The sequence below is a fragment of the Triturus cristatus genome, chromosome 1_2 (genome assembly GCF_964204655.1).
Source record: "Triturus cristatus chromosome 1_2, aTriCri1.1, whole genome shotgun sequence".
Lineage (NCBI taxonomy): Eukaryota > Metazoa > Chordata > Amphibia > Caudata > Salamandridae > Triturus > Triturus cristatus.
This window is the reverse complement of record NC_140580.1, coordinates 146,957,842-146,980,174: the sequence shown is the minus strand read 5'-3', so window position 1 is coordinate 146,980,174 and position 22,333 is coordinate 146,957,842. Positions and strand designations below refer to the sequence as shown.

Here is a 22,333-nt window from a genome sequence, read left to right as displayed (position 1 = left end):
AACTTCAGAAAATCTGAAGACAGAAGCAAAATTAGAATATGTAGAATTAAACCATTGCACCAGTCTTATAGAAACGGCCATTGATATCCACAAATGCTGCAATTTCCTAGCCAATATTTTAGATGCAGCAGAGTGCCTACTTCCACACCCTAAGATGTGCCCAAGGCCAGGCAAAGTGTAGTAGGCAAGCACAAACATGTCCTCTACACAAGCTAAGAGCAACATCTGTTGAAGATTAAATGCAGCAACATCCATCTTTAAAAGACAAATAGAGTTATTTATTTGAAATTTGCGTAGGATCTAGTCTGTATCAGAGGCGTTTCTAGGTGTTTTGCCTCCCTAGGCGAGAATTTAAAAATGGCGCCCCTCCCTTTTACTACCATCACTCTCTTCCCCTGGTATGAATTAACTTGAAGGATAACATTAATCTCATGTTTTTTGCCAACCTCCCCCTTTTGCCACCCTAGGCGGCCGCCTAGTCTTGCCTAATGGTAGAAACGGCCCTGGTCTGTATTCACATCATGTGAAAGAACTTCGAGGAGACACACTACTATATTTTCTAAACAGATCACTGATAGCGTTGGTGCATATGTCTGAGAAACAGAAACCACACTTATAAATACAAATCAGTGCCCTGGAACACAAGTAATTCAGTACGTGAATAAAAAGTTGTGAAATGTAAGATGAAGTACTCTTATACTACTGTGGAATATATATATATTCCACGACAGAATGAATTAATTTGTATTTTTTTGTTTGTAATACGAATAGCTTGAGGGAGCAGCAGAATGCTGTGCTTATAAAAGGAGACGTGTATAAGGAGATGTGTGTGTGTGCATAATACAATGGAAACTGTTCATATATGGTTCCTACATCTGGGGCCTGAAGTAGAGTGTAGTGGTAATAAACAATCTTGTCACTGATAAAGGAGGTGGGATTACCACCGATTGAGAATTATCCAATGGAATTCCCTCCAACACAGAGATAGTGGTTATTTGTTGACTTGTGTACTCATTACGTGGAACTAGATTCATTGGCAGCAGGACCACTTCACAAGTGACAATTTTGTAATAAAATATATCAACCAGCATTAGGATAAAGATTTGTACAGACATGAACATTCTTATCGCCTTAATTAGAGGTTTGATGGATTGCGGGACATCTGTCAAAAAAGAAGCAAATGTCCCATCTGCCCTATTCAGAGTGTATAGGGCCTCTATGCCTTCTACATGTTGGGCAGATATGGCATCCACCATTTTTTGGCAGATGTCCCACAGTCGCCAAACTCCAAATAAGGCCCATAGTTCATTAGGTACATCCTGAAGAAGAGGGGTTTTGTGTGTTCCAGTCTGAGTTCTCCAGGTAGGTGATTCAAATTTCGAGGAGTTTGTCATAACAAGGACAAAGTCAGAGTTCTGGGTTTGTTCTGTTTTCGTGACTTCTAGAAAAAGGCTGGATACTTCTAGTGTTGTTCCTTAAACCCTGATATGGGTGCAGAGCTTCTCTGTGATGGATGTATGTCATTACATCGCATACTAATACCACGCGTGCCCTTACAACGCAGGTATTACTACGCGATGTCAATGACATTGCATGCCATTACATCGCATACTTTTACCATGAGTATGCCTTTACCACGCATGCCATTACAATGCAAAGGCATGCGTGGTAAAGCTATACTCATGGTAAAAGTATGCAAGGAAGTGACAACCCTACCCGTACACCTACTCAACACACTACTCCCACCCATACACTACCCCTAAAACACTACTACACTACCCACACTACTCCCACCCCTACACTACCCTAAACCCTAAAACAATGCTACACTACAACACTACCCACACTACTCCCACCCCTACACTACCCTAAAACACTACTACACTACAACACTACCCACACTACTCCTACCCCTACACTACCCTAAACCCTAAAACACTACTAGACTACAACACTACCCACACTACTCCCACCCCTACACTACCCTAAACCCTATAACACTACTACACTACCCACACTACTCCCACCCCTACACTACCCTAAACCCTAAAACACTACTACTCTAGCCAACCTCCAACCACCCCTACACTACCCTAAACCCTAAAACACTACTACACTACAACACTACCCACACTACTCCCACCCCTACACTACCCTAAACCCTGAAAACACTACTACACTACCAACACTACTCCCACCCCTACACTACCCTAAACCCTAAAACACTACTACACTAGCCAACCTACAACCACCCCTACACTACCCTAAACCCTAAAACACTACTACACGACCCCCACCCCTACACTACACTACCCTACCCTAAACCACTACCCCCACCCCAAGCACAATCAGCCTTACCTCTTTCCTCGTGGTTCCAGCATCACCGTCTCTGCTCCCGGTTCCCGGTTCCTGCTTCCTGCGTCATCAGAGGTCCACGTCGTTGTGAGGAAACAGCCTCAGTTTCCTCACAACGACGTGGATAGCCATTACATCGCATGCGTTGTAAAAGCGCATGCGATGTAATGGTACGCGTGGTTTTTACCACGCGTTGTAACATCGCATGCGTTGTAAGGCATGCGATGTAATTGCAACGTGTGGTAAAAACCACGTGGAAATGGCTGTTCCCCGTCTGTGATGCACCCCATATTGAAGTTGATTCTGTCTTCAGTTTCTTTGCTACTTTGGTCAGGCGTGTTGCTGTTAGAGAGTTGACACTGGTTATGCATGTGACTTGAGCTTGGGCAGTTGCTCTGAAATCAGTAGGGTTAGCATTGTCCAAGAAGAAATAATTGAAAACGAGACCGTATTTGTCAGTTTGGCGAGATGTGTGGTCACTGGGGGGGTAGTTTGTTATCTTCTGATCGGTGATGACGTTGAGTACTTTTGCAAAGGGAACCCATGATGGGGAAATGCATAGATTTGATAGCTTCTCTGGCTATTTTTGGAATGGAAGTGCAAAGGTCTGGATGAGGGAGATGAATTCTATTTTTGTCAGAATCAGTTTTAGGAAGAATGAACTCTTCCAGATTGCATAGAGAGGGAGAAAGTATAGAACCACTTGATACTCCACTACTCAGTGAAAGGGCAGGTGATCTCAACCATCCTAGGCTTCCAAATTGATATTGGCAATAGGAAGGATAAAAAACAATTTCAAGCCTTGTCCATTCACATCCTGATAGAGATTTTGAGGACAATTGTATTGAGAACTCCAGACAAGTCAAGCAGCATTAAGAGACATACATCAACCTTGTTCAATGTTCGTAGGATGTCAATAGGATTTAAAGAGAATCTTTTTGAGGACATAATATTATTAGTCAGCTGTAATCTTGGATACCCTAGTAGACAGACAATAAAGATGCACAATGTAGTTGGTCAGTGAATAAAGTGTAAAAGTAAACAGGGGACAATCTGCGACTTGTAGATGCTGGTGTACATGCAACCAAATTTGTCTCAGGGTATCTTCACCCAGGTATTCATTTTCAGAGTGGGGAAAGGCAAAGAGCAGTTTCTCTTTTGCAGTGTTTGTGAACATATTTGTGTACTAAAGCAGGTGAGAAACGAATTCTGAAAACTGAAAAGTCCTATGAATTCTATCAAGAGTAGCCAAACAAGGACTATCATCGACCACCTCCAAATGCCCTGTAATGTGCCTGCCGCTATTTCTTGTTGTGTGGATTCCAGTGTGGATTCTGATGACAACATCCAGGTCTATTGTGTTCCCTGCTCTGGTTCTGTAAGTGGTGGTGATCTCAATTCACATAGGATAAAGATCTTTTCAGGGTTACTTTTCTGTTGCTCATAATGCATATTAAATGTAATAGAAATAGACTTGTAGGTTGACTGGGGTATGAGCGTTAGTCAAGCAGCAATCAAAATCCCAGTTAGGATAAGAGGCAAGCAACCCCTAAATTAAACTGTGCTACCCCTCAGGGCGCTTGGCACACAGCAGTCAGGCTTAACTTTAGAGGCAGTCTAAAGTATTTGTGCAACACTCCAAACAGTAAAACAGTGGAAACACCACACAAAAACATTCCACACCAGGTTAGAAGAATTGAACTCAATTTAATTTAAAAAAAATACCAAAATAAGAAAAATCCAATAAATACAACTTGAGATATGAATTTCTAAAGAATAAACTGTGAAATACCACTTAGAAGCAGTAAATGTTTACTTGGAAAATGTGGTTGCGCCGGACTGGAACAAATCCAAAAGTTCAGGTCGACCGCAATGAAGTGCAGGCCAGCTGCAGGGACCTATCGGGGACCACTAAACAAAAGTACCTTAATCTTGGTTTTGTTGACATCGAGGATGCAGGGTGCAGCTGAGGCGATGCTTCGGTGTCAATCCATGCAGTTGCTGTGATGCACAAGTCCTGATCCATGCAGGAGCGGCGATGCATCGGCTCTGATGAGCTGTGAGCTGGAATGTGGAGATTCGTCATCAAGGCGGACAAAGACGAGGGTGCAAGGGCCTTGCACTGTGATGAGGGTCGCGCAATAGTGGTTCCGAAGGTACGTGCGCAAGAGGTACAATGTAGGGGTTTCCAATGGACAAGGACGGCGAGGTCAAGGAAGGAGAGCGTCCATGGCGAGGAGGAGGGAGCCACAGCGGGTAAGAGCCTTTTTAAAAAAAATTATTGATTTGGGAGCGAAGAGGGAGCTGAGCGGAGTGGAGTTCCACTGAGTTTTTTTCCAACTTCATGAAACTCTGCGTAGAGGCACTGCGTCAGCTCCGTCCAGGGTTAGTTTTAACAAAAGGGCATTTTGCCCATTTTGGTCATGCAAGACTTTTTGGTCTAAGTCATTCTACAGACCCACAGCTTGAGTAGGTACTGCTTTGGTATCTATTCTGAAAGTGAGGAATCTGTGTTTAATGTATGTATTAGAAGAACAACCTACTTACCATTGGTAATGCTGTTTCTGGCAGATACTCCATCTAACTACAGATTAGTCACTGCTTTCCCCCCTTCCCATTTTATGGAATGGCTCTTTTTCCATCTAAATAAACCCAAGTTAGAGATTTGCACAGCACACTGGCACAATTGATTACTTTTGGTCTTCACGTTAGAAGATGTGGACAATGTCTAGAAAGAATTGACATCAGGACACTTGGAAGGGCCTATATATGGCTCCAATTATCACGAGCAGAGAGGAGTTGACACAGAGCTGCACAATGCCACCTGTCAGTGCACAGGGCTACGTTACAAAATCTTCTGGATTCAGTCTGGCACCTGAGGTTATTCTAAATGTGAGGAATCTTGGTTAGATATACTATCCACCAGAAAGAGTGTTACTGAAGGTAAATAACTTGTTTCATTTGCTCTTTTCTGTCCTCCTATGATTATGTCAGTAGCAAGGCTGGTGAAAAAGCTGTCAACCTAATTATCATCACATGAAGCAAGATCTCTGTGGCCTGGCTTAGACAGTCAGTGCCCAAAGTTCTAGGGCGTACTATGCTTAACCGGTTCTTCATAATCTAGAAGGCATCAATACTTCAGGCCCAAGCACTGGACTCTCTGTCCATCTAGTCTCCAGCCCAAACACAGGTGAAAGTGCACTTTTATCAGGTGGCAAAGCTGCCACCCTAACAGAGCCATTGCTCCTGTCATCAAATAGCAATTCATGAAGGAAGTCCCACTTCAAGCCTGTAGTCGCAAGTAATTGGACAGCAAATGCAGGTCCATCAAGGATAATTATTTTGTTGCTTCTGGAACACTTCAAAGCCAGTTAGTGGCAGCGATTGCAGCCTCCATGTAGGAAAAGGCTTCACCATATCACATGCTCACATAGACAAGGAGACCAGATATCTAACTAATGTTATTGCTATCACGGGCAGCTCTGGTCTTCAGCTCTGGCACTATTTTGACTGGTACACATCCTTCCTGCTGGCTTATGTCATATTGAAGAATAGATTTATGTTCAAAGTGGAAAAGAAAGTAGCAGAGTAAAACAAACACCTTCATTGACACATATTTCAGATCCATGAACGCCAGTCTTTCCATATGCCGACAAATATGGTGGAATTCATCAAACTTAAAGGAGGGGGTCAGGAGGGAGTCATCAGTTTACCCTGGATGGGAAGATTTTGTTTGCTTGAATGACTCCTGCAGTACAAAACGGGTAAAGTAATGACCAAATTGCTGAGTTTTATCCAGTTGGTAGAGGCCATATCTTAAACCCCCTTTAGCTTTCCAATCTTTTGATGTTAAGGCTTCCTTTCACACAAAACGTTTGGCTATCGGTTACTCTTTACCTGCCTTGATCTTTAAGTTCTCCAGGAGGTGCTTCAGTGGAAAAAGTAAAGCTCACTCTCATGTCCATTAATGAAGCCAAGAATTGCAAATAAAGTTCAGCTGCTGTCCGGGCTGGCAACAGCGGTGGGGCGGGGTAAGGGGGGATTTTGAGGGACGATGCAGAGGGAAAATTAAATAAATAATGAATTTTCCCTCTGCATTGTGCCTCAAAATCCCCCCTTACCCGGCCTCACCGCCCCACCGCTGTTACCTGCACAGACCACGGTTGATAAAGTCACTGTAGCAACATGTTGGACTTTCCCTCTCTGCAGGATTACTCCCAATGTTTTTTGCCTTCATCCCTCCTAGTTTCAGAACCCGTTGCTGTTTGCTTTTAGGACTCTTTGCTGTTTACCACTGCTAAAGTGCTTGTGCTCTCTCATTTAAACATGGTAAAATTGGCTTACCCCCAATTGGCACCTTTAATTTACTTGTTGGTCCCCAGTAAAGTGGTACTACATGTACCCAGGCCCTGTAAATTAAAAGCTACGAGCGGACCTGCAGCACATATTTTGCCACTCACTAAAGTAGCCATTTTAAACATGTCTCAGGCCTGCCATTGCAGCCTGTGTGCAGTTTTAAATTGCCATATTGACCTGACAAAATAAACATTTTGCCAGACCTAAAACCTTCCTTTATAATACATGTAAGTCACCCCTAGGGTAGGCCCTAACAAGCCCATAGGGCAGGGTACATTGTATTTCAAAAGATGGACAAGCACTTTTGAGATTTACATGTCCTAGTAGTGAAAAACTCTTAAATATGTTTTTCACTACTTCAAGGCCTACCTCTCTCATAGGATAAACTGGGGTTATTTGATTACAGTTAATATGATCACTTAAGAATAGTAATTTAATATCCTCTTTAATGGTAAAGTCTGATTTTTAGTCACAAATCTGAAAATGCCACTTTTAGAAAGTTGGCACTTTTTTCCCCTAACCATTTGGTGCATGCAGCCTGTATACTGGGTCACATGACTAGGGGTAGTTGGCAGTTGGCCTTTGTATATTCCTCCCAAAGAGTGTCATAAAAGGGGACTGGGTCTTGGCAGGGTAGGCCATCCTGACAGGTTGGGTGGAGGCGGAGCTGTCAACTACCACACTTGCACTTAATAGGGGCTGCATCCTGCACTCATAAAGAACTTCAACCTAGTCTTTTGTCATCCCAGACAGTTAGGGGCCTGGGCGGGGGATGAAAGGAAATTTCAGGACAGATGTGGGGGGAAGTCTAGAAGTTTCTCCCACTTCAAAGCTAGCACCAGATATCAATATTGGAACCTAAGACCAACTCTTCAGAACTCTTGTGGACCTACAGACTATACAAGAAGAAGGTTTGCCCTGCTGTCTGAGGAGTGCCCAGCTGTTTGAGGACTGCCCTGCTGCCTGAGGCCTACCTTGCCGCATGAACCCAGGGCTACCAGAGTATGTCCCAAGTCTGTCACCTGAGCTCTTGTTCTTAGCTACAGGGACACCACAAGCCCCCGGTTGATGGCTTCAGAAACCAATGCAGCGCAACACAAGTCTTCGCATCACTAGCTCCAGATCGGTGGCTTCATTGGAACTGACGCAGGGCACCACACCTCGATTCTGGACCTTGCATCGTAGCTCCTGATCTGCGACTACCCAGTTCTGGCACAACGCAACAAATCTTGACGCGAATCTCTGCAGTGCAGCCCCAGACGAGTGGCTTCATTGCCCCGACACAGTACGACACATCTTGATGGCAGCATTGCAACTTCTGATCAATAGCCTTGACAGCACCAACCCAGAGCAACGCATCTCAATGCAGGACTACGCATCACAGCTCCTGCTTGATGGGTCCCCGACTTAGTGTGGTGCAGGCCGATGCAGACTTTGTATCTTGATTCCAAGGACACAAGGTACTACCTCAGTGGGCCAAACCTGGTCCTGTGCCCAGCCTGAAGTCCATCACAGTCATCCTGAACTTGCAATTCTGTCCCTTTCCAGCGTGACCAGATAATCATAATTGGCACCATTTGAGACTGCATAATGCCGGATCTACTGATTTGAATTTTGTTGCTTTGCCTGTATATTTTACTCTTTTTTTAAAAAATGCTTTGTGATTTTTCTTGTATTATGTTTTTACTTTATTGCTGTTTGTGTGCTGCCTACATTCTTTACACATTGCTTCATAAATTAATCCTGACTATTTTTGTGCCCAGCTATGAGAGGGTTAAGTACAGATTAATTTAGTGACTTTTTGTGGTTCACTCTGACCAGGATTGTGGCTGTTGCTTGAGTAGGGTTTCACCTTCCTCGACCAATAACCCAATTTCGCACACAACACTATCTCCAGCAACTACAGCATGAAGAAAGGGTGTGGTAGTGCAACTTCTACTTCCACTAAAAATTATGTTTCCTTTCTGTGGTTCGCATCAGTCAAGCTTTACACTCTTAGTTGCTGTTATAATCATCAACATTTGGATGAAGAGCTAAAACGCTTCTTTTAGGAACCACAAAGAGTTGCTCATTCTCTGAAAGGGGACGAGTTTGATTTCAACCAGCTAAAGCTTACGATTTTTACTCTGACTAAGGTGCTCTCACCTGTTAAGACCAACAACTGGTTGCGTTCTTAGAGCAGCAAGGACATAAACTAATTTGTTGCCTGTCCAGTAGGCTCTTACTCTCAGACAGTTTCTCAGTTTCACCTTATGAATTAAGTACTATCAATAAAAGTTCTTGTTGTTACACTTTAGCCCAGCCCTCCAAGTATTTGTCACAAATCCTGGCTCCAATTATTGTCTACTATCAAACAGGGAGCATCAGAGGGAATTATATCCAGGACGCCCTCTACTCATGTACTTCACAAAACAACAAGACTTGGTTATAGAGAACACATAACAACGGTAAACAATCTCTATCTCACAGGTATTATGTGTTACTCCTTGGTGAGACTATGTTTACATATCTAGTCATGCCCACCCATCTGTGTCAATGCATTGAAACACAAATTCCTGGCCCTGCGGTATATGCTCTTGGCTGCACTGAGCTACGTGTGGGGTGGCTACCCTCTGGGTCCCCTCCCGGTGAGTTGCTGGTAGGAATCCACTTGGCAACCACCTGGTCCAGTGCATTATTGAGGTGGCGATGCGTCCCCATGCCCTGATGGAATTGCTGCAAAATTTTACGGCAACGAAACACATCAGCCGTTCAGGTTGAAATGGCCTAAACATGCTGTCTTTTTTAATTGAGTGTGAACACTAGACAAAATTAAAAAATATGTGAGATAGATGTTCACAACTCTATTTATCACATCTCTTTATCTCTTTTTTTCACATTACGGGGCTTAGATGGTAGATAGATGACACCATCATTCACACCTTACTCTTTCACTTCATACTTTTTTACATTAGTTTAGGAATTAGGACACTTTTTTCAGTTTCTGTCAAGAAAGGACCGTGATGGAAGAATGAGCAAACTGGTGAGTACCAACCTGTAGCTCCATGGATGGTGCTTACGTGAGGCACTTTCTGACCCACCTCACATTTTTTAACAATACTTTGTCAGCCCACTTTGGGATCATTGGCTGATGAGTGTGTGACCTGATATGGGTGGTTGATGAGTTTCCAATTATTGTCTAGCCACAGGATCTATTGACTAGTCTTCTAGGACTCTTTTGTGTTGCAATTTCTCAATCAACAACTCAAGATCATCACTGACACCCTCCGAGAAGATTCAGTTTATATGGTCTATTGATTGTTTGATTAATAAATTGAGTGCTGAGACAATATAGCACACTGCTACCACCTTGATTCTCCTGGTAACTCCCGGAGTACAATTATAGCTAAAAGATAAAAGTTTGAAGACTTTTCTGAGTGCTGGTAATTTTGAGTTAGATGGATTTGACAAGCAGGTCAATCAGCATGCCGCCTGATTGGAGAAATAGCAGTCTCGGGAGCAGACTTTCCCGATTTGTGCATTAACTTACAAAGCCACATATAAGTGTTTGGGCAGGAAAGGCTGGCATAAATGTATCACAAGATGCTAAGGACCTCTAGAATTAAGGGCTCAATGTGCTAGGCAAAGAGTTTTAAACAACATTCTTTTAAATGTAGGTAGCCAATGGAGTTTAGTCGCTTGGTGGATGCATGATCTCTTTTACATGTGCACAGTAATTTGGGAAGGTCTAAATTAAGCACATTCTCATAATCTAGACAGGGCCTCAGTCATGTCAAAGTCTGAGAAATGAAGAATTTTCCTCAAACTTTGGTTTAGTAGGAAGCGAGTGCCAATTGTCTTGTTAATGTGAGGCATGAGAGTAAGAGCAGAGTCCCATATAAATCCCAGATTCTAGGCTGGTTTACAGAAAAAAAGGCCCAGCCCAGCTGGTCAGGGCACCAGACCTTCAAAAGGAGTTTAATATAAGTGTGTTGTCGCCAGTCCAGGCTACTGCAGCAACCAACCTGGAATTAAAAGTGTCACTGGTGCAGGAAACTGAAGCCATACATTTTAATGAGGGCTATGTATGCTTAGAAAGGCACAGGCTGAGAAACAATCTCTGTGGAACTCCGGGTGTAAGAGTTTTAAGGTTCAATCTAAAGGTAGGGAGCTAGCTAGCTTGGGAAAGTCAATAAAGGTTGCATTCCTTTTAGTGCTGCACAGACAATATCCATATTTTGAAGCCTCCTTATGACCGCCAGATGGCTGACTGTGTCAAACGCTGCCAACAGATATGAAAAAATTAGAAAGGTGACACTTACATGGTTGTGCACTTACCTGATGTTATCAACGGACATAAAATAGGCTGTCTTTGTATGCCCAAACATTGGTCCCGTGGTCACTGTGCCTCTGCATTTAAGCTAGTCTGGCTGATGAGGGGTGATTCCCTGAAACCAGTCCTAGGATCCTTGATTCCGGTCCATGGAGGACCTGGCCTGGCAGTTCAGGCTGGACTGGGGAGCAGGGTCAAGACTGATTTGCATATGGCTGGGTATAAACTGTGCTGGTGTGGTGAGCAAAAATATGATGGATTAAACCCAGATCAGTGACTGGGGATGAATGTTTGATTATTTCAGGATTCCGTCCATTATTTGTTCTTTTTGTCTTTGTAGTATGAGCAGTTTCAATGCTGGGCTAGGCTGAAGTATACTCTTTAAAACATTAGGTGATCATAACGTTGCTTGTTTAACATTTCTAAAGAATTTTTGAGGCTAGAGAGAACAATGAAGTAAGTATGCAATAAATTATTTCAGATGGTCCACCTTGGGCCATCCTGGGATTTTTCTGCCAAGAGCATTTCGCCTCCAGAAAGGAGAATGTGAATCTCTTCCTAGAATATAACACAAACAAGATTAATTTAAATGACCCCTCTTTTGCTGTTCATAAATTCTTTCTGAATTTGGTATGATGATAGATCTAAGGCCCAACTCCATTCTAAGTCGGCTGCGACTCAGTTTTCTGTATTTTTGCAGAATCATCAACATCTACTGTTGACAGAGATGTTGTCTGTCCTTATCTTTCCAAGAAACTATCAAAGTGTAAAGTCATTTAATTATAGACATCAATAAGACACCTGAAGCGACATCAGTCTGGCACAAGTGCCTTGATTTTCTCAATTTCAAGGTCAAAGAAAAACTATAGCCACAACAGTGTAGTCTGAATTGTCATAGTTTTATCTTATTTGCTTAAAAGAATGCAACTTAGACTAGCATCTTGATAGTCATTGATTATTTAAACATTCCCAAGATGATGTTGGAAATTCCATCTTAGATAAGATATTATATAATAGGACTGCCACTTGACCATTTGTCAGGAGAGGTCATTCCCCAAGATTATCGCGAGCAAAATGCTGCCAGGAGAAGATCCTGCCTGCCAGAGATGCTGCTGTATTGTACTTTCTACTGAAAGCTGATACCAAGTCCAAATCCAGTAGGAGCTGATCCTGATGTGACAAGTTTGCCTTTCGCAGGGAACACGGCCTCCTTGTCTTCTGATAATTAAAGTGCTTTGCTGTAAATATGAATGCAGTGCCCTCATTCTCCCTAAGAAAATCTAAACAAACACCCAGGTATGGGAAACTAGATACAGTTGACATTATGTTGGAATTAACATAGATAGGTCTCAATTCCATAATGTGGGACTTTGAATAATGAATGTCCATGTCTAAGGAAGTCATAAAGGAAGAGAAATGTGATATTAAACAGGTTGCTTGGTCTAAGAGCTAACAGCATTTCCAGCATAGAGTAAAACTGGAATCTGCTGCTTGTCAATCTGCGGTACAGCCTGCCCGCATTGTATCAGATGTTGACTCAAGTTATTTATATAAAGAATGGGCGCTAGTAACCAGCATTGGTAGACTCCTCTATGGAGACCAAACAACTCAGTACTCTCCTTATTCTAAACAAAGCTGACCCTAATAAATAAGTTCACATGGAAGAAGTACAAAAAATCAACCAAAGTGGCATCCAGCCCCTTGTTGAGTAGCCAAGACCATAGGATGGACTCCTTTTTTGCATGTGTCATTAATTGAAAGAGCAATAATTTGTGGATTTCACTAGCCCCTGTAGATTTTAGGAAATGCCTGCCAGTTATAGGGCTGCTATGATGATGTTGTAGAAAACGGTTCTGGCAACAAGTCTCTTCTTGTAATTTAGCCCCATGCATTAGGGACCAAGAGGCAGGGGTGGATCCGAACTAACTGAGGCTGTGAGCAAGAACTCTCCCAAGTTCTCACAGGGGAATTTAACTTTGTAGTAGAAAATGCACTGTATATATGGGGACAAAACATTGCTAAGGCAACAACATTCCAAACCAGATAATTTAGTAGTGTGTATGATGTTCCCTATCAAGGTAGGCTCCTCTGGTACCACTGTCCTATTGAGGTAGTGTGACATGCATTTGCCTTCTCGGTTTTCTTTTTATCTTAGAATATGATGTAATGTCTTGCAGCCTCCTACGTCCACATGCTTGTATTTTACTATTCTTTGGGGAATGGTGGTGGAAAGACCTAGATATTCAGGAGAATGTGTTGTGGCTCCAAGTTTCTCTTTTCCTCTAGAGTACTTATCAGGAGAAAGGTGGAAAACAGCAGGAAGTAGGTTGGTATGCAACATTATTACTTTCCACATGTTGCTACGGTGACAACAATTTTGTAGATGTCCTGGTCTCATACATCATGTACCAGTTCTGTGGTCCTCTGGTATGAGAGACGTCGCCAAAATCTCTTCGACTAAAAGCTGCCTCCATGCAGCAGCACTTCTGCCCGTGGATTTAAACAATAATCATAAGAATGGCAAAAGTATGCAATGACTTCACTTTAGACCTATCTGCTCTGATTGGTGTTTCACCTCCTGTCTGTAATGGACTTTGTATTGACCAGTCTATTACATCACAGAATCGTAATTGACATCCAAGCCTCTTTCCAACAGCAAGCCAAAAGTTACTTTACTTTGTAAAATGATGCCAAAATCAGAACAGCTAAACCTGTGCTGGTGTTTGGACAAAACACCGGAACAAAAATATTGTGATCCAAAAATATTGTCTCAAGAATATCGGAATATACATGGCCCCCCCAGGCCACTCCTAAGCGACCTGGGGGGCACATGTAGTGCCTCCCCCAACACATCCATGCTGCCTGTGCCTGGCACACGCAGCATGGATGTGATCAAAATGCCTTTTCTACTGCGGCTTGTGCTGCAGCCCTTTTCATGGGCTGCAGCACAAGCCAAAGTAGAAAAGAGCACTTTACGACTGCCTGCACGGCGCTCCTATCATAATAAGGCAGGAGGGACCGCCGACTCACTGTCGGACAGTCGCCTACCCGATACAATGGCGGTCGACTCATCTTAATGAGGGCCTTAGTGCAGATTTTTGGAGGTGTCTCCATATACTTTGATTGACATGTGAATAACAGCCTTGTATGGCTGTGCGGCTGTACATTTTTAGAGTGATTTCAGTCATGACTTGCTGAAAGTCTATTATCATTTTTTTGAGCAGTAGTTATTTGATTTAAATTTAATTTGGTTTTAGAGGTAGTAGTAAGTGCTGCTTTGTTTATTTGGTAGTAGGGCATACATAAAAGGGATATTTGTGTTTTGATATGTATAGTGTTTATCTGAGTGAATGGTTTGGGACACATTTTGAATGTTCCATCCATCTTACACGTTTGACATTGGTTAACCTTCAGTAAATTATCTGCTGTAGAGAATATTAGGATTTGTTTCTCATTATTTGGGTTGTCATATAAAAGGAAAGGTTCCTAATAATGTGTAATTGTTAAATGTTCAGGTAGATGTATGCCTTGGTATCTTCTAGTTGCTGGTGGGGTATCGCTGGTGGCTTTTTTAAGCTAGTGCTTGCCCCTCTTATATCCGGCAATATTTCCTTTACTTCTATTTCTGTTACATTTCGGGGGTGGTTGAGCTCGCTGACATGAATTACAGGATCATATTTTGTAGTTGTCCTCCCATAGCATGCACTAGAATAATATTTAGTACATTACCAGTTTATACTTTCTGTTGATGCACTTTCTTGGCTGTATGTGTAGCTCATTTGATTTAGGGGGTGATTACGATAGCGGGCGATTGGTCCGACGCCCGCTGTCACGGCGGTCAGGAGACCGCCCTAATAGCAGGCAGCGGACCAACTGTCTCATTATAATGCGACCGCCAGGCTGACAGTTGCAAAGTGCTCCTTTACATGGGGGCTGCAGCACAAGCCTCCATGCAAAGGAGCACTTCCTGTACCTACATGCACCATGTGGTGCATAGCACACGGTGCATGGAGGTGAGGGGGTGCACTAAATGTGCTGCGTCGGCCACTTTACAGTGGCCCACGATGGACGGGGGCCCTGTATTGGGCTTCAGAATTCTGTTTATGACAGCTTTTTCATGGCAGTCTTTTTGACATGAAAACGCTGTCGGAAAGGAATATCATAATACAAACGGCAGTGCCTGACTCAGTACCACCTCCATTCGGAATTGTGATTTCGACCATCAACCCTTCGGGATCAGATGATCTTGTCGAAGGTGGCAGTCTTCCCTCCAACTGCTAAGGTTTTGACCGCCTGCATTAAAATGCGGCAGTCATACCAAAGGCCTGTCGGAGGTCAGACCACCACCAACAGCCCGTCGGTGTGCCGTCCGACAGGCATCATAATCAGGGCCTTAGTAATAACTTTCCTTTTTATGAAGTGATGTACTTTGCAGCCTCTGTCATTTTATCTGAAAAGTAGTGTAATAGTATAAAAGTGTATAATATTTTGGAGTTTGTACGTTTGTTATTTACATGTAAAAGTATGCAACTACTTATATTTTGTATACTTATATGTATGTTCTGTTTGGATGATTCACATGGTTTTGCAGCTGTTCCATTGGGGATGATCTAATGTGGAGCAGGTGCTTTCTTTTCTGTTTGAATAAAAAAAAAAAAAGTTTCCTTTAAAAAGTTAATTTGTTAGTTTGGAGAATATGAGGTTGTTAGGCTTATTTTTACTTGCTATTTGGGTGGGTGTATAGTTTTGTATTAATGTATGTATGCTTACTTTCATATATATTTTTGGAGGTTTGTGACCATTGTTAATTTATCACTTTTTCAAGGCGTAATTTCTTTCTTTTCTGAAGTCTATGTAAAGAGAGAGAATTTGGAGAGTGTTTTATTATTTCTTTGCTATTTTACGTTTTTAATTTTATGAACAAGTATGTTTAAGTTTAAATATGATTTTACTCACTTGGTTAGTTAGTTATTGAGATGTATATATTTCTTCTTTTATGGTCTGGTGAGAGAATTGGGTAGAGGTTCTTCGTCTTGCAGCGGTTGTTGTTTTTGAAGTATTTAGTTGTTTAAATTAGTGAGCCTCTTACATTGTTGAAATTTGTTAGGTTACAGTTGTTATAGTTGAATTTTATTGGTTGGTTTAGTTTTAGAAATATATATATATATATATATATATATATATATATATATATATATATATATATATATATATATATATATATATATATATATATATATATATATATATATATATATATATTTATATTTATATATATATATATATATATTCCCAACAAAAGTAAGTTCCAATTCACGTGCGCTCTCAGTGACACAGATTCCACAAGGTATCGATGTTCCAAGGGTGTTTATTCACAACATGTTTCGGCTTACTGGGAAACCTAATCACGTGAATGTATGTGCACGAATCAAAACAAATAAAGCGTTTGAGCAAGGACATAAACATCAAGAGAGGACTTGAAACACATAATGTGTGGCAGACATTTTGGAATGTCGAAAGGACCTGTTAAATATACATAATTGCTCAAAATTCACAACTGTAAATACGGTCTCAAAACAAATGTCTTGCTGTCTCATCACCATGTAAAATACATGTATTGGGAAAAAAATATATATATATATATACAAACACGTACAATAAAACAAAAACCCTGTAACGCATACTCGTCAGAGTCAGAGTAATCGTAAATTACGATACCACATTGCAACAGCAGGAAAGTTCATACAATACATAACGATGGGTGCAGGTCACGTGCCCATCGTCCAAACGATAGTGCCTGCAGAAAAATCCATGGAAATACCAGGGTATATCAGGATTGTCTGTGCCTGTGCATGCTCATGAATGTAAACTATGATTGCCAATTAGCCAAAGTTTAAAGCACAGGTTCCCGACTTTCCATGAGGATCAAAAATAATAAAGGGCAAGTGCCCAGTTCATTACTTACTAGGTGAGAGTAACAATTCCACATAAAGAAACGAAATGTTAAGTAGTCCTTGCCCATAGTGCCCAATAGTCAAAAGTGCTCAGTGATGTCAGGCGAAAAGGGTAGGTTGCCCGTGAAAAGTGAGTGTCATGCCTGGGCCCCTTCCTTTTCTCCTGTGGGAAGAAACAGACCAAGTTAAAATCAAATGCCTAGTGGATTAAAAACTATACTGTAAAATAAACTTCGTATGATGCACTTAACTCAAAGCAGGAGAAGGAGCAGGTAATAAGGCCAACAAAAGAATAGCCAACAGTATGGCAGCATGAGGGACTAAATCAAGAGTGTGTTCCTATTCTCTAAGATCTATTGCTAGTTCCTCATCCTGGTTCAGGCCCCCTGGGTCTTTGGTCTGGAAATCTACAATATACTTAGATTCCCTTTGTCTAAGTTTAAGTACCCTGCTCCCCCCCCCCCGGGGTTCCTGTTGATTTGCTCTAAAACAAAAAATCTCAGCAAACCTGGATTGTAGAAATGTTTATCTCTAAAAGGGCAGGCCACAGGGTATTTCTCATCATTATGTGTAATGGCTTGACAGTGTTCAAGTACGCGTTTTTTAGCTAGTAGGGTGGTACTTCCTATATACCAAAGTTTACAGGGACACTCGATCACATAGATGACGAAGGTGGAACTGCATGTCAGGAATTGGAATTGAGTCCATGCTCAGGTCCAGTGGAATATACGGTGACATCACTGTGTACTAGCATGTCTCTGAGGTTTCTGCCTTTTCTATATGTAATATTTGGTCTGTTGGGTATAAACTCACCAACAATGTTATCACATTTCAAGATATCCCAGTTTTTTTATCAGTATCTTGTGAATGTTATTAGATTCGGCATTGAAGGTCATGATAAGACGGGTGTTATTCTCAGTGTCATCTCCTGACTCATGAGCTTGTCTGCAAGGGTGAGAGACCTAGACACATCATAAGCCCTATCTTTGGCTTTACGGAGCACCCAATTAGGGTACCCTCTAATCCTAAAGCGGGCTATCATCTCCTCACTTTCAAGTTGGTATGCTGTTTCAGTATTGCAATTCCTCTTTGCCCTCAGTAGCTCCCCATAGGGAATGATCCATTTAAGGGTCTCTGGGTGACTACTGAGGGCATGCAGGATGCTATTGCATGCAATGGTTTTTCTGAACAATGTGGTATGTACTTGATTATCCTTGATGTCAAGCCTGACATCAAAATATTCAGCATATGTTTTACTGATATGACTGGTGAGGACTATGTTATTATTGTTAGAGTTCAGTTCATCAATGAACTGAATCGCCTCCTGTTTGCTACCCTTCCAAATGACGAACAAGTCGTCAATGTATCGTAGCCATGTGGTTACATGTCCGAGATATCCTGAATAAACGGGGTCGGTAAAAACCTCTTCCTCCCAGCGTCCCATGAAGAGGTTTGCGAAACTGGGAGCAAAGCAAGAACCCATCGCGGTACCGACCACCTGTCTATACAGGACACCATCGAACAAAAAAATATTATTGACGAGACAGTATTCCATCATCTCAAGTAACATATTGCTGTGCTCCCTGAAATGTAGAGGTCTAGATTTGAGAAAATGCCTACATGCCTCTAAGCCCTGGTGGTGGTCAATGATGGTATAGAGTGACTGGACATCCAGTGTGATGAGAAGGGAATTCTCATCCCACTGTATGTCTTGGATCTTTGTCAAAATATCTTTGGTATCTCTAATATAGCTCGTAAGGCCACTGACCCAATCTCTAAGGTGAACACTCCCACCAGCTCCACTTGCAGTGTGGCTGATTCCCAAGCAGTAGCTTACGGCACACCAAAGACAGCAGGAGTTTAAAATCATTTGACAACTTTGTGTACAGTCTCAATGAGAAATATATTTACAGATAATCCAACTATGGCACGTCGTGGTTTCAGGAGAAATCTCTTGACAGCCTGTTGCTTGCTACTTCCACAACTATAGCTCCATTCAGTAGTAAAGTTACAGCTTTATAGAGCATTGTTTCCACCCACATGAATAGGGGCTATACCGCCAAGAAGACAGTTTCATGCAAATCCCAACGGATTATACAGTTTAAAATTTACAGTTTAAACTGTACTCATGGTTTACATTACTGCTTTATGCTTGCTCTTGTTTGACCAGACTGTCCTATGTGCTGAGACACTGCAGTTACAGATACTCACTTGATAATATGAATGCTCATTGATGCGTTGTGTTCTGGGTATGGTAGTAAGTTTGGAAAGACAAAGCATGCATGGAAGTTTCTAAAGATGTCCCTCTTACTGTATAGATGTACGCTAGCTCTATAATGGATGTGCACTGACTTTCACTAATGGATGTCTCAAATCCTGAAAATCAAAGGCAGTTCTAACATAATGTTAATGCCAAAGGGTTGCAGAACCGCACCCTAAATCCAAATACTAAATCCAGCTGAGGAGTCATATAACTGTTAAAAGTTTATGAATGAATGCTGGCTATTGAAAAGTAAATTGGAGATAATGTTCAAATCCCAGCAAAACCAGCTGAACATTATATTCTATCTGGTACTGATAAAGAGGATTACAATGGCAAAGAGACACTTCAGTCCACATTGTGTGAGATATGAACATTCAGTATTAATCTTATGCCTTCATGAGTGTGGACTTTTGTTTCAACAAGACGAATAACCCTTTCAGATGTCATGTCACAGTTAGGATGAAAAAGAATATTTAATAAAAGTGCCATATAATCACCTTGGAGAAAACGTGCCACTCTACTGTCTTGCATATTGTTTGTTGACTAGAAAGTCAACATGTCCAGGACAGATAGTTCCTTGACTGCTTGGAAGCCCATATTCATTAAAAAATGTATTTTGTGAGGAAGTGGAAAACATCAGTAAGTCATTTAACTACATTGAGACTGTGTTTCTTTTAGGTTACTATTCTTGGAGGAATGAAAAACGTGGATCTTGGTTCATTCAATCTCTTTGCAAAGTCATCTCAGAACATGGGAGACAACTGGAGATCATGCAGATCCTGACCAGAGTCAACTTCATGGTTGCCACTGATTATGAGTCTGAACACGCACACCCTGATTACCAAAAAAAGAAGCAAGTGCCTTGTATTACATCAATGCTGACTAAAGAACTTTACTTATAAACATGAATTCAATATGGAGCAGGTCTTTCCTGCCAGACAGTGTAAGCTGTTTGTTTAAGAAAAGTCAACTTATATTGCATAATATCGCACCAGTCGCTTCATAAGACTTTTTTTCACCTCTTTAGCCATGCTGCAAAGCATCGGGGATGCTGTACATCTGGTTAACTAATGTGTCCACTGTATGGACCTGGTCCACTCAGCCTTTCATCCTTCTGAGTTCGATAAAATAAGGACCGTTGGGTATCAATAAACATTTGTTATTCAGCGCCAAGATACCCTTGGGTGAACGTATGCTTCATAAATACACGTTATGTTACAGCATCACTAGCATCACTGGCAAAGCCAATAGGTACCAAAGGCGAAACTTAATGGCTTTGACAACCCGTGCTTGATTATCGATTGTCACAATTCTGTTCACTTTTCTGCATTTTAAAGGCATTTTCTAAAACTTTAGTTTCACAACCCATGAGTTTACAATAATGATTTGCAACGCATGTAAGGACTGTTATTTGGACTAATCTTACCTATTTTCTAAACTATTCCCAATGGCTTCAGCTAAATGTCTAATCTGAATTGTTGGTATGTCATTACCCCAGAAAGCCCACTGCTGGAATCAAATAACTCTGAAACTCTTGTTGTAAAGAAAAGGAATACCTAATTAATTGACCCAGGATGACAAATGTTTCTGATAACACTTTGAGTTGAGTTGGGCGTCAATGTTTCTAATATGGAGAAGCTCTACAACCCATTCATTTCTGTGCATGTATTTGCAGCTGTATGTTTAGCTTTGACCTACAAGGTATGTAATATCTGAGAACCTTGTCTTGTTAATGCTCACGAAAAAAAAATATTTTACAATCTTATGCATTAAACTAAAGATTCTAAAGATTTCTGCTGTTTGCGAAATGTTATTTATGCGCAAGACAAAGTTGTAATTGTATATCATTGTACACTGAAGTGACCAAAGGTGAAATCAAAGAGAATTACATTTGGCTCCCATGGATAAAGTCAGTGAGACAGTGGTATGACAAGTTCTTATAATTTAAAATGTTGTGTCCATCTGATAAACAGTTATATACCCCAACGCTACTCAGGAAGTCCTCATTGGTGAACTGAATCTATGGCTTGTGCCTGGTCCGGATACAGTATATTTGTATCTGTACACTAGTGTCCGTGGTTTTTAGTGAACTAGTTTTACTTTTTCCAGTGATTCATGTTGATTTATGTTGCGTATGATGAAAATACCATTTTTTTTAACCGCAGCCATTTTGTAGGCTTATGTTATACCTACGCCTGCACTGTACTCACGCTTCTGACGTATTTAGCCTCTTTTTCTTATTGGCACTTGCAAGCAAAAGTTAGTGGATAGTCATGATATTCATGACATTGGCTTGCTGCAGGCTTTTCTTTTCTTTAGCATACGCCACATCCTACCTATCTGAAATGTGAGTGATCTACAACCCAGTATGATAGGCATCTACTGCAAGCCTGGGAAATCTCCAAGATAGATAATTATTGGATTCGATCACCAGGAAATGTGTTACCCATCGTGATAATCACTAACAACCAATTAGCTCCCAATCCATTGCCAGCCATTTTAAACACAGAACAAAAAATATGATAATTATGCCCACCTGCATACAACAGGATAAAAGTCAACACTGACAAGATGAAAGCTCAATTAAATAACACACTACGTGTATGAAATAATGTTTCAGGAGAATGTTAGTTCTTTTTATTAATCATGTCCATAGCATAGCACACTTCTGACCATTAAAGTCCAAACAAACCATGCTGCTTTCACCCATAAAAATGAGCTGCTTCATGTTATGTTATTTGTGTTTAGCAGTCCCCAGGTACATACAAGGTCTAAGAAACATACAGAGTATTAGCTCTGTCTGCTAGTCACACGAGCTAAAGTAAGCACCCATCTCAGCCGTGGAACTGCTAAGAAACCAACAAGTAAACTAATTTGCAAGTAGTCAATTAGGCAATGTTGCTTTATATTTTGAAATTATCTTTATTGTATTTTCTACTTATAGGGAAAAAACTCTTAACCAAAGAGATCCTCCCAGCTAGGACAGCTCAGGTCAACAACATCACAGTTTAGAATACTAGCGTCCTGCTAGCTAATCCACATTATAAACTACACTGAGTGGAATGATAGGGGAAGATTGTTTGCAATTTACTT

General features: G+C 41.3%; 1 protein-coding gene across 4 annotated transcripts in view; it reads left to right on the top strand.

The window, feature by feature from the left end:
* The window catches only part of LOC146866982 (caspase-7-like), a 182,255-nt gene extending 161,225 nt beyond the window's left edge, over positions 1 to 21,030 (top strand). For all 4 annotated transcript variants that reach the window (XM_085603353.1, XM_085603352.1, XM_085603350.1 and 1 more), the window contains one exon: positions 19,919 to 21,030. In XM_085603353.1, the coding sequence (XP_085459479.1) occupies positions 19,919 to 20,142 (224 nt within the window). In that variant the 3' untranslated portion in view covers positions 20,143 to 21,030. The remainder of the gene's footprint in view (positions 1 to 19,918) is intronic.
* The last annotated feature ends 1,303 nt before the right edge of the window (positions 21,031 to 22,333 follow it).